Source organism: Pantherophis guttatus, chromosome 1 (assembly GCF_059756535.1).
Source record: "Pantherophis guttatus breed Tessera chromosome 1, ASM5975653v1, whole genome shotgun sequence".
Lineage (NCBI taxonomy): Eukaryota > Metazoa > Chordata > Lepidosauria > Squamata > Colubridae > Pantherophis > Pantherophis guttatus.
Window position 1 is genome coordinate 190215816 of NC_142063.1, and position 12888 is coordinate 190228703.

At 36.9% G+C, this 12888-nt stretch overlaps 1 protein-coding gene across 3 annotated transcripts in view; it reads left to right on the top strand.

Moving 5' to 3' along the window:
• Positions 1 to 12888, top strand: part of PKHD1 (PKHD1 ciliary IPT domain containing fibrocystin/polyductin) — a 285011-nt gene that overhangs the window by 247162 nt on the left and 24961 nt on the right. For all 3 annotated transcript variants that reach the window (XM_087882250.1, XM_087882249.1, XM_087882251.1), the window contains exon 60: positions 11111 to 12101. In XM_087882250.1, coding sequence (XP_087738376.1) covers positions 11111 to 12101 — 991 coding nt within the window. The remainder of the gene's footprint in view (positions 1 to 11110; positions 12102 to 12888) is intronic.

A 12888-nucleotide genomic window follows, 5' to 3' on the forward strand; every position in this document is an offset into this window, starting at 1 on the left:
TTAGATGTAACATATTACAAAGGGTACAGATGCATATATACTGTATTACAGACAGTGTGTGTAAATAGTCTCATAAAATATACATCAATCACAGGCAAACATAGTCATTCAAATGCTTGCAAATGCACATGATCTATAACATTAAAATGTTAAATGCTCCTGAGCCAGAAGAGAAGAAAGAAGTGGGGGAGGGGGGGAAGAGAATGGGAAATCTAATAAATAATTCTATAGATAAGATCCAAAGAAGATCATTCTATAGCTAGAGTACTTTAGGATAAAATGGACTGATAGATTTTAAGAAATGATCAAGAATGAGATATGGAATACCTCCTATACAGAAACTATTGTGATGTAAGACCTTATCGGAAGCTATCAAAATTAGTCACAAAATCCCACCTGATCTCATTTCCCTTTCTTTTATCATTTTCCATTATTGGCAATACTGGAAGAAGTTTAAATAAACTTGGAATCAACAGGATGCCATGTGGATTTGAGAAGGGATTGAAATTTGAAGACCAACCTAGTGGTGGGTTGTCCCTGGTTCAGCCTGGTTCTATAGAAGCGGTAGTAAAACCAGCGGGAGGCTTTGCCCACGGATCCTGACATCATCAGGAAGCTTCTGCGCATGCACAGAAGTGCACGCGTGACCCCATTGCGAACCGGTAGTAAAGATAAGTAGAACCCATCCCCTGGACCAAAGTTTCCCTCCATTCACATAAGCTTTAAATATCAGTAATTCTAACTTTAAATATCAGTAATTCTAACTTTATTCCTCCCAATTTTAACTGCCATATATAATCTATGACTAGGTTCTCCAGTTATTACTATTATAGGGAAAATGTTTATATATACAAAGATATTAAAAAAATCTATTTCATTTAAAGATTAAAATAAAACCAAACAAAAATAAATTGGTATAGTCAAGAGCAGAAATCAAACAAAGCCAACTTTTTAAACCAAAAGTTAGAAATAAAATTCCAAGTATGAGATTTATCCAGTCCCCAATCATAAATTTAAGATCAGGTTGCTACCAGTTTGTTTATAAGGGTGTTTGAAAGCTATCAAGTTGTGGCTGCTAGCAATTCTTCATTGCCTAATAAACTCCTAATCCTAATTAGGATCCTAATTCAAATCTCATGAAGCCTTTCTGAGATATCTATGACACTGCATCTTTCTCTGCACAATAACCTGGATTATATGAATGGGTATATAATTAGTTCAGGGAGTCTTAGCAAGCAATATAACATAGAAATAAAATATGAACTGCTGAATTAAGGATGAACCCAATTTGGTGCTGTGTATGTGACTTTGAATAGAGGTTCATGTGCCTGGAAAAATTATTTGGATTTATAGGACAAATATTTACCAGAATTCCTTGCTTTCTAATAATGAAAGGTCTTATTATATTTAGAACTTACTATTTTAAGTACTAAAATTCAGAAATACTTCTGTTCAGGCCTAAAGAAAAATGATGTCATTCCTGGTGACTTCATGGATATGTCTATGTAGTTATCTTACTAATAATGTGAAAATGAATTGCAATTGCTTTCTTCGTGTCTGGACATGGTCTTTATATATTAGGAAGATTTCTGCAACTTGGTCAGATTCTGGCATAGATTCTGGAAAAATACTGCTGAAAATGAAATTTTCACATGAAATTTATTGCTTGATAAATCATTCTGTTATCTCTCTCGTTTGAGAGAGGGTTAGCTCTTTATACAAAATATTTAGTCATTATTGCAGTCTTCCATATTGGTACATCAGCTACAATATTTTCATATCTTAAATATCATATTCAAAGTTTAATTATCCCCATTATCAGTTTGCATTGTACTTGTTTTCAAAAACCACTTAAAAGTATTGGTCATACTGCAGTCATGTAAAGTTTCTAAGCCACTTTCTCCCACATTGAGAAGGCAGAGTTGGTTTTTATCTGTGTAGAACTTAACAATAAAAAATAAAGTCACATTTCCATTCACTTGCACAAACTTGTTGCTGAATCCCAGATTCACCTAGCAGTCATGTATTGGACAGCCTATTGAAACAAACTCTTAAGCACAGCTAAATGATTAATTTTAACTTTTTCATTACATTTCCGAGAGTAATGAGTGACAGATTCAGCCTGTATGGAATTATTGCATTTCACAGAGGCTAAATTGAGATACAGAGAAACTGAGATTTGAATTAGGTTCACACTCAAATGAAGACTATAGGAGAAATGTGCCCCATATTTATTTGCATGAACAATTGAGTGAATTGAAAACAAAGTATTTTATGACTTGTATTGCCACATAATTTCTGGATTCCACTACCATTCATTTTAAAATATTTCTTGTCTTAAGTTGCGTTCACAAAAAGTGTGTTCTGGTTACAGAAACATTTATAGTTGTGGAAGCTATAGATAAAATATACTTGTTTGGGAAATTTGCCTGCTTAAACAAATTTATATTTACTGAAAGAAGTGCTGTTTAATACTTGTTTGCATGGTATTTAGTTAAAATCAGATTCAGCAGCTACTTTTTTCCAGGATACAGATTCACAGCAAGATCTTATTGTGATGTTTATGGACAGCAGGAAAATAAACATAATTCTGTATATGGTTTACTGAATTATTTGTCTCACTTTCTAATGGTGGAATATATCTGATGGCTTGCCCAGGGCAACCAAACTACAATGTGTACCTAGCGCCCCATTAATTATGTCACTACTTTTATTTTTACTGTGTACCTGCATTTGTATTTTGCATTAGAAATATATGACTGGCAAATCTGGCTGTGTGGAAATAACACTGTATGACATTTATTTTATGTTGATAAAATACCTTTTAGAGAAACTTGATGACATCTCTTTGTTTTAGTCAAAAACGCTTGTGTTGTTCTTTACAAGTATGTATTTTGAAATCTATCAAAAACTACAATATGGAAGAAATTAGTTGCAGGAAACATTTGTGCCAACCTGAAGGAGAATTCATTAATGTTAATGTATTTCATTCAGTTTTAAAGATAAAACTTTAAACAGGTGACAGAAATGGTTGGAAGACAGCAAAGGTCTCCGTGCCTTTAAGTATCACATCTATTTTTAAGGAACATTTTAAAAACCTTTTCCTTCTTCTCTTTTTTCTAAATAAAGGACATGAGTTGTGTGGGATGCTTTTTTTCCTAAGTAGAGGACCCCCATGGCATATTTTTCTTTTCAAATGTGAAATGAGGTGGAAAATCCTCATTTCATGACAGGAAGGGCAAATATTGATACAAAGTTAATATTTGTCAGAAACCCTGCGAGCAATTTGAGTGTTTTTTTAAAAAGTAAATTAAATAAAATAACAAATTTGATGTGAAGATGTGTTTTTTTAAAAAAAAAATTGCAAAGACGAGAGTGCACTATCTTAAATAGAAAAAAAAGAAAAGAAATGAAGTTAGCAGACATATTGTTGCTTGTCTCTTCTTGGATGCAGGGCAGACTTCTGTTTCACCCAGTATGTGCAAATATCCTGCCATGAAGTTCAGGGTTTTGTGAGTAAATAAACAAAAATACATGCTATTTTTTAAAAATAAATCAATAAACCATATACATATGTAAGTCTTCTGTCACATGTATTCACTTAGATTTAAAATATTCACTTTTCTGATCTTATGCATTCACTTAGGTTTGAAAATATTTCCCATTTCTTTGATTCCTGGTGTTCACCTTCATTTTGGTTTTTCTGATTTTTCATGGCACAAGTGTATACCAGTGGGTATGTGAATGCCAGTTTACCTTCCCTTCCTCTTCCCACCTCCACCCCCCCCTTTTTTTTTGCACACAAAAACATAACCAATTTGATTTAATTTTGATCACTTAGAAAGAAGCTTCTGGAATTTATCAGTGTGGTTCTTCATCCTCAATGTAAATAGCTTGTGTCACCTCAATCCTCAGTAGTGAATCAGTATTTATTAAGGCCTGTCCACTCTGGCCTTTTTCTCCAAGGAGAGCCCCAGGCGAATTAGATGCTGCCCCTGACACCCTGTGTCACTTATCTATTTGTGTTGATGATGAGAGTCAGCTGCACACAGGCCTCCCTTTCCTCTTCCCTTCCCAGCCCCGCTTACGAGCACCCCTGCTTGGATTTTCATGAGGAAATAATCAGATTAGGCCTTCAGCGATGAGTTCATATGGAGTTCTCTTTTCTCCGATGTGCTACTAACTGAATAAACGTGTTTTGTGGCAAATTGTAAATGACATTATGATTACCAAGGCCAGCATGGGTTTCATTTGAAAAGTGATCAAAATTGCTGGCCACAAAAATTGTGACTGGCAGATAAGGCCGTTTAGAAGGAGGAGGGGCTGGGGGCAATGCAAGAGAAAGGGACATATCCGGATTCTAGCAACCTGCTTACAAAAGGAGCAATGGAGATCCCAGCCATTTTAAAGAGAGGCTGGCTCAAAAGTGGGACATGCAAGAGACAGGTCACATGGGTGGTTGTGGAGCGTGGACGTGAGTGGTTGGCTCAGCTGTTTGCTAGGATCAGGTGACAACAATTAACTTGAATAGTTCAAGAAGACTTCCAGGTTTTTTCTCTTCCTTCCTGACAAGAACCACTCAAACTAAAAGATCCATCATAATCTTAGGGTGTTGGGAGTGGGGGGGAATGTGATACAGGCTAATTAATTTTCACAAGTCCAGCCTTTTATAGTTTGGTAAATGCTGCCAACTGTATTTTCTCTTTCTGGAGAGCTACTTTTTAATTTTATTTAGTTTTGTATTATGTACACCTGCATGGAACATCCATGCCTATGCAGAAAAGTTTGTGGCAACATGTATTGCATAGGGTCCAGATCAAGCAGATTCAAAGTGACAGGCAAAACCCTTCTTTAGATAAAAACGCCTCTGCCCCCAATCCAGGATATGGTAGAATATGAAATTGCAAAGCTGGAGAATTGGATGTAAACATGACCTGGTGAAACTGGGTGCTGTTGGGGCAGCAATAGCAACTGATGCAGTCTTGTCCCAGCATATTTATTCCGAGTCCCCCAGCTAGTGTTCTACCATCAACGGTATCAAGAATGCTTTTATTTAAGCATATTTTAAGGCTTGACACATTTCATCTCCCTACTCTGTTTTCTCACCTCTACCTCTATGAAGGAAGCAATGCAGAAATCATGCCTACAGAATCTGAAGTATTTTGGACAGCAGCAGTCAGGCCTTTTAAGTGTTGCTTTGCTACCTGGGTATAAATAAGGAAATGTTAGGGAATGGGGTTGAGGGGTACCCCGGACCGTGAACCAGCTCATGAGTAAACACACTGAGACTGAAATAATTCTGACAGAGGCGTCTTGTGTAAAAATATAATTTACTTTAAAACATTTAAAAAGCACTATGTCTTTAAGAAAGCACATTAAAAACAAAGTCTTATCTGGGTATGTGAAGCAAGGCTATCTCCCTAGATCCCTCTCCACAATACCGAAACAGTTCACAGGAGAATAAAGCTAACATGAAGGTAAGCAGCTTCGGCGTCGATACATCATCAAGGCAATCAAAGTGGGGGCAGCACAAACTTCACAGCTAAAAGTCACTTCAAGTAAAAATAGTTCAAACAGCAAACATTGCTTGAAGCTTGTGGGAGAGAGGAGGTCCAGCAACAGCAATCCCGGTGATAGCTTGCGTGCTACAAAACAGCAAAAGGCAAGCATCCGTGGGAGTTTCTCTGCAACGGCGTCTGGAGTCCTTATCTGCATTCTTCTCCCATCTGCGGCGTTGCACTAAGCTTCCTGCAGGAGCTGTGCATTTAGGCCTAAACCAGGAGTCTAAGCCCGAGTAGCAAACGAAAAGGTCCTTGCTTATATGGGGAGTTAACCTGCAATTAACTAGGGCAGGGAAGGCTTGCAGGTAATTACAAACAGGAGATGGCTTGATTAAAACCATACTGTTTGTGAGTAGGCAAGTAGCCACAGTAATCCTGGAAACACTCGTGACAGGAAACCTGAAGAAGGGAATCAATCCTGGGAACCCTGTTGCCTCATTGACCTAGGATCATGCTGGAGGCTCAAATGGTCTCTTCCACAGCAAGATGAATGACCAGTGAATTGCAAAGAATGGTATAAAACTAACTCAATAATTTCAGCAAAAATCAAATACCAAAGTGAGTAATGGACGTTCTGATCTTTAAATCCAATTTTTCCAAAAACTTTCCATGCTTCAGTTCGCTTCAGTACACTTTCTCTGACTCAACTAATATATAATTAGTTTTATTTCTGACATTCATACATATCTGAAGAGCAAAAAATTGGATCTTGACACCTTTTGCCTGGCATATACCATACTGCACTTCCCAAATGTTGCTAATTGGCATTTCTCAGTGGTGGGTTCCTCCCGGTTCCACCCGGTTCCGCCGAGTCAGTAGCGGTGACGATATGATGTCACCGAACCGGTTCTGCCCCCCCGCCCCCGCCATCCCCCAAGTTATTCTTACCTTTTATTTGGCCCCATCCCCAATCTATTGCTGCCTTCTGAGTCCCAGCTGATGGCTAGAGGGAAAAAACTGTTTAAACGCTTGCCGAGGGGCTTCAAAGGGCCGCCCTACAACTGATCAGTGTTAAAAGAAAACAAATGAGTAGACCGATGCCTGCAAAAATGATGTAGGACCGATGCCTACATGAGTAGATCAGTACCTGCAAAAATACATGAGTAGATCAGTGCCTGCAAAAATAAATGGGTAGACCAGTGCCTGCAAAAATAAATAGGTAGATCGGTACAGCTCTGCAAGCAGTTAAAAGCCTGGTAGACCAGTACCTCTGCTAAATCCTAAATAATTGTCACATGACCATCAAGCCACGTCCACAAAATAAGCCACGCCCACAGAACTGGTAATAAAAAAAATTAGAACCCACCCCTGGCATTTCTGGTTCCATTTCAATCAGAATTCTGTGAAACATCATCAAGGTATATACCAGTGATGGCTAACCTTTTCCGGACCAAGTACCCAAAGCGCCAAAATGCAACCCCCCCCAAATGAAATGCACTCATGCCCCCCACATGCATCCCACCCCCCCACGCATGCACATACGGCCCCCTGCATGCGCCCCCCCCCGCATGTGCAGGAGAGACCCAAAGACCAGTTAGCCAGTGGCAGGCTTGTGTGCATATGCGGCGGAACTGAGCTGGAGTGATGGCTTGCGTGCCCACAGAAAGGGCTCTGTGTACCACCTCTGGCATGCGTGCCATAGGTTTGCCACCATGGGTATATACTTTTTGCATTTACTCTGGCTGTCCCCTCGCAAAGCATTCTTGACCTGCTCTCAATTTGCCATAGGCAGGGGGATGGGACAGCTGCATCAAGGAACTTGCATTTCAGTCAAAATAAAGCACATTCCAGCAGCAACGTCAAGGTCATCTCTAGAGGGACCCACAGTGGCCAGAGGGAGTGACTTCTACAACCCACGAAATTGCTTTGTTGGGGAATGTGACTGATGACACACCTTGGGGGAAGGGGGAAACAGGGTCAGAGCCAAGGTGTGAATTAAGTGAGGTCAGAGTTGGCTTCACTTGGTTCGTGCCAACATGAAGCTCCTAATAAATAACTAGATTTCTTTTGAAGCTTGGCTTGAGACTCATGATTTAATTAGGGCATTGATCAGAACCTTGACACTGGCTACTTTTCTTTTTATGTAGGGGAACAATAACAGCCTTCTTTCAATCATAATATCTAATCTTACCACATATGTTAAATAAGTCGCATGGCTAAGCAAATCACATTCATAAGTTAACATTTCTCCAGTTTACATTTTTTCTAATATTCTCACAGCACTTATGACTTTCTTTTCAGCTTTTTAAAGTATATTTTTCTCATCCTCATTTTTTTGCAATAATAATTCCCTTTTCTCATCCATAGCCTCTTTCACTTCATCATTTCACCAAGTCCATTTTCCTTACTTCCCATTAGGAATGCTTCACTGGCACTAAGTAATATAATTCTGTTTCAAGCAATTACTACATCCTCTTTCTATGCATCCATTTTCTATTCATTCTGTTTTGAGGTCACTTTTATCATTTAATACATTTTTATACAGGGTACATATATATATATATGCCAAAAATTAAAATCTCGGGTGTTTTCCTGCGTCATTGTAAATAAGTTGGTTAAAATGTTTAAAATTCTGGTTAAAATCTGGTTAAGATTTTAAGATGGGATTTTAACCAGAATTTTAAACATTTTAACCAACTTATTTACAATGACGCGGGAAAGCACCTGAGATTTTAATTTTTTGCATATGCTCACCCGCGAAAACTTAAGAAGACATATATATATATAGATATATATAGTATATATATAGTTCTTTTATTTGTATATATGTTTCATTCTAGTTCTCTTTACTTCTTTTTCCTTAAATATTTATCCCCCCCTGCCCCCAATATTCATTCTTAACAATTATCTGCTTTGCATTCACTCTTGTGTCATTTCTGATTTAATCATAGTCTTTAATCATAAGTGATCAGATCTGTCATAGTTTTTATATTTATATTCATATTTCTACTTTGTTTCATTCAGAGAGTAATATGTCAACTATGTTTTTGAAACTATCGTTTTCTAAGCAGATTATACCAATCATTCCTGGCTCTCCAAATGGTGTGTCAATTTTTCAGCATTCTTTTATCTCATTTCTACCTATTTATTCATGCCTCTCTGTAGAATAATTTTCCCCAGAATCCATACCTTATATTTTTATTGGTTTTAAAACTTTTACACTATTTTTATTTTTTCATATTAAATCATAGGATCCCATTTCTGTTCAATCCATTAGTATGAAAACACAACAAACAATCAATTGTGTAATTCAGAATCTATGTATCACTACTGTCTGATTGATTGTAACCTTCAATTGGGCAAAACAATGCAACATAGAGCAACATTTCTTGAACCAGCATACTCTAAATGGGCTAAATTACTGAATGCATCCAATATCCAGGACTCATGATTTCCCTGGGTTTGAAGTTGTGGCTGCTCCACTGTTGCTATGTGTCTATGCTGCCACGGTTACCCGCATCATGTGATTGTAATTTCCAATGCTCCCTGACAACTTTCTTCAAAGAAAGTCAATGGGGAAGGTGGCAGGAGTCATTCCTGCTCCCACCACTTTTTTGTGTGCCTATTATCATTCTGTTTCTCTGTTTAGATAAAGAAAGATATCTGAAACAATGATCCAACAGGACACAGATTGTCTAGTGTTCCACTGTTTTTCTCCCAACTCATCTCTGATTCTTCTATTTTCATCATTCAAAAGAATGAAGCATGTAACCACCACCAATTTATAGATTTCTATATACCATGAGTATTCTATACATACTCATAGCAACACAGCAACTTAGCTGGTACCAATTCATATTTCATGACACACAGTTTAGTCCTTTCACTTGTAATTAAGCTGACAGTTTCACTTTCTTGTGTGTATTCAGCAATTCTTGATATTGTAAGCCACCTGGAATCACCTGTGGGTAGGTTGGGTGGCCATATAAATTTCTTTAATAAATAATTTCTGTTTCTTTCATTTCCTTTGTTAATGTATATTCTTTACCATTTCCTCAATTTACATTCCAAGTCACAATCTGCAGATGTCAATTATTTTTTTCCAAATATGCACGTGGTGATTAACCTTCTATGTGTCCATCATGGTCAGTTTTGGCTTTCATATAATGTTTTTAGTCTCCCATAATAGAGTAAAATGAGGTTGCCAGCACTTTTTGCATTTGGCCACATGTAGCATTTCCCGCTAGTGAAATGAAGGTACCACACTGTTTTGGCATATTTGGAGCAGTGATGCTACAAGCCCAACCAATTTCCAATTTTATTTCAAGAATGGCCATGCTATTTTTGCAAGGAAGAATATCTAATCTATCTTTCAAGGAGAGGCTACTAGAAAGGCAACAGGTTGATATCTTCATCTGATCACCTAACAGATATATGCAGCATGTGAATGTACTCTTACTTAGCATGATTTGAAGCAAAATGTCTTAAAAACTATGCCTTATAGTACTTTCTGTATTTAAACTTCTGTATTGAAATGGAAGAACGAAGAATCTAGAGAGGGTCTGGGTTAATTTCTTTCACAATAACAATCTCTAGCAAAGGTTCTTCTGGGAAATGTAGTATGTTCTGCTGTGCATTTTTTTTCTTGAGAACCAATATGCTCTAAGCCACAATTTACTGTTGAAACTGAAGCACACTAGCTCTTTTTAATGGTAACTTTTAAATATTTTAGAACTATCCTTAAGAATGTCTTCTTTTTTCCCCCAGGATGAGGAAAATCAGTTTCAGCCCCTGCTCCAAACACAGTCTCTTCACCAAACCATACTTTAGTTACTGCTCCATTCAGAATCTTTACTCATTTATTTTCATCATTAAATATAACATTCAAATCCTGCTTTTTGTAGGAATATCAGCTAACAATGCTGGAGGTTTTTGCTTAAGCTACATAAATGAACAAATGTGATTTGCATTTTTTCAGTTTATGTTGATCAGATTCAGAACATAGTTATGCTTCAGTTTTTGCATGTCTTTGAATTTTGGGAGTCTTAGGTTCAAGAAAACTATAGCATTCTGTGAATACAGATTCTTTTTTGCATATGAAAATATGTATATTTGAATACAAGGTCTATTTTAGGATAAAATGCAAGTGTTGGGGAGAAAAAATACAGTTCTGGTATCATTGTTTGTTTTAAAAATATTGATGCAGAAATAGATGGAATAAATTCACATCAAAATGTCTCAGAGTTAAAGTTCTCCCAATGAATAGGATATATTTGGCAAAGTTATATAAATTTCTTCTAGTCTGATCACATTAATAATCTAACTGACTGCATATATCACAAGTTAAAATAAACGTCAACTTTTTAAAACAAAAATGCCTTTATGCTATTTTTTTCCCATTAGAAATAGATAAATGAATATTTGTTGTTTTTCCTTTCCCCACCAATCTCTAGAATTTCTAACAGATTTGATGGAAACTGAAATTACGTACAATTGCTTTTCAAAAACTGTGTTGAGAAAAATGTTTGGTTCTGGAAGACTGGCAACTAAAATTATAAGAGTTGTTAAATCTGTGCTGATAATCCTTTTTAAAAACTATTATTTTACAGGCATTTACAGAGAAGAAGGAAAATGCATTCTCAAGCCTTCATCCAATGTTTACTTCTGTAAGGAAACTGATCATGCAATGGTGATTTTGGAAAATATGGACACGGATTTAGATCACAGGAAGCTCTCTCCACCTGTATTAATAGCTAGTACCTTTGTGGACACATTCAGTGAAGCCATATCAGAGGGATCTTTCTGCTCCAAAGAACTTTCTGTGATATTTTACTCTCTACTGCCATCAAACAGCCTTTCAAAGATTTGCTTTGCTGGACCAGTTCCTTGGTCATTAAGACTCTACTTTAATGGTGGTCACGGCATTGCCAGAGTACTTTTAGCTATCTCCTATGATGAACCAAGAAGCTTTCATGTTTTTGTGAAAGAGAACACTATCCAACCTGTCTTGTTTTTTCCCAGCCTTTTTTGGGAAAATGCCACAACAGGAACTAATTACTTCAATTTCCAGGAGAATCTTCTGTATGTTGCTGTTCACTGGGATGAACCTATAGAAATACATACACACAATGCTCTTCATATTGCTTTCACCATATTAAAGGATATTGGAGAGAAAGCTCATGCAGTGCTTATTCAGCAATTGGCAGGTTTTTTACAAATTGGGCAGGATGAAATTAGAGCAGTCTCCAGTACTTCAGGAAATGAAGACACATTAAGGATTATTGCAGACAACAGTATGAAGAAGAAATATCAGTGTCCTCCAGAGAGGTCATGCATATTCACTCATCATAGCACCAGCCGACAGGGGAATTTGCATCCATCCCATGGCTTGAGAGTGCTGATACTTGAAATCAGTGATCCGTTACACATTTTAAAATATAAACTTGCTTCCTTGTATTCAAGTGTCAGATTAAACAGTTTGGCCAGTACGCTAATTGATGCCCAACAAACTGGGACACTTCAGCATATTCTCAGATTGCCAGTTGATTCTCTGGTGGTGATGGTTTCCTCAGCTTCAGTTCCAACAACAGAAAATTCTAGGTAAGTAATTATTAAATACTGATATTTTTAATATGTCAAAACTAATATTAAAAACAAGCGGAGGATTGTTGTCCTTTCTTAGATGAAGGGCCACTGAACAAAATAGGGGATTATTTCTCAGTTACCATCCACAATAAACCCTCAAATAGCTTCAGAAGGGAATTCATTTGTGAATGTAAGAATATATAAGACATTTTACATTATGTACTTATATTACAAAATTTGTTAGTTCAGGTTTGTTGTCTTTGGTTATATATTCATTTTAAGATTCCATATTGTTCCCTCCCCCAGAACCTAGAAAGAATGTGGAGTTATTTCTGAATAGTTTCCTGTATTGTTCCTCACTTATAGACAGAAGCTTGCCAATTATTTGCATAAGTATAGATATACTCTGGAAATCACTAGGGAGGAGTTGTGTTAATCCTCTTTCTCCCTACCAAACTCTCCATTCTTTCCTTCCTCTTTACCCTTTGGAATGGAACCCCTTCCTCTTGGGAATTCAGACTACATTCAACCGCATCTACTTTCACTTCAAATTAGCTGCTGACATAATGGAATAATATTACAAAGTACCATATTACCCCAAATAGTGAATGAAAAAGGACAGTAAGTTTTAATAAAAGCAGATTAAAACAAAATCAAAAGTAAATGTAAAGACTTTTTATTGGCTACTCAGGCATAGTTCTGTTAGAATGGGGTAGGGGGTTCAATAGATATTACTAAAAAGGCCCTTTCTGAGTTGTTTCTCACCTGTTTTATTTCTGATCTGTTTTATTTCATTCATCTC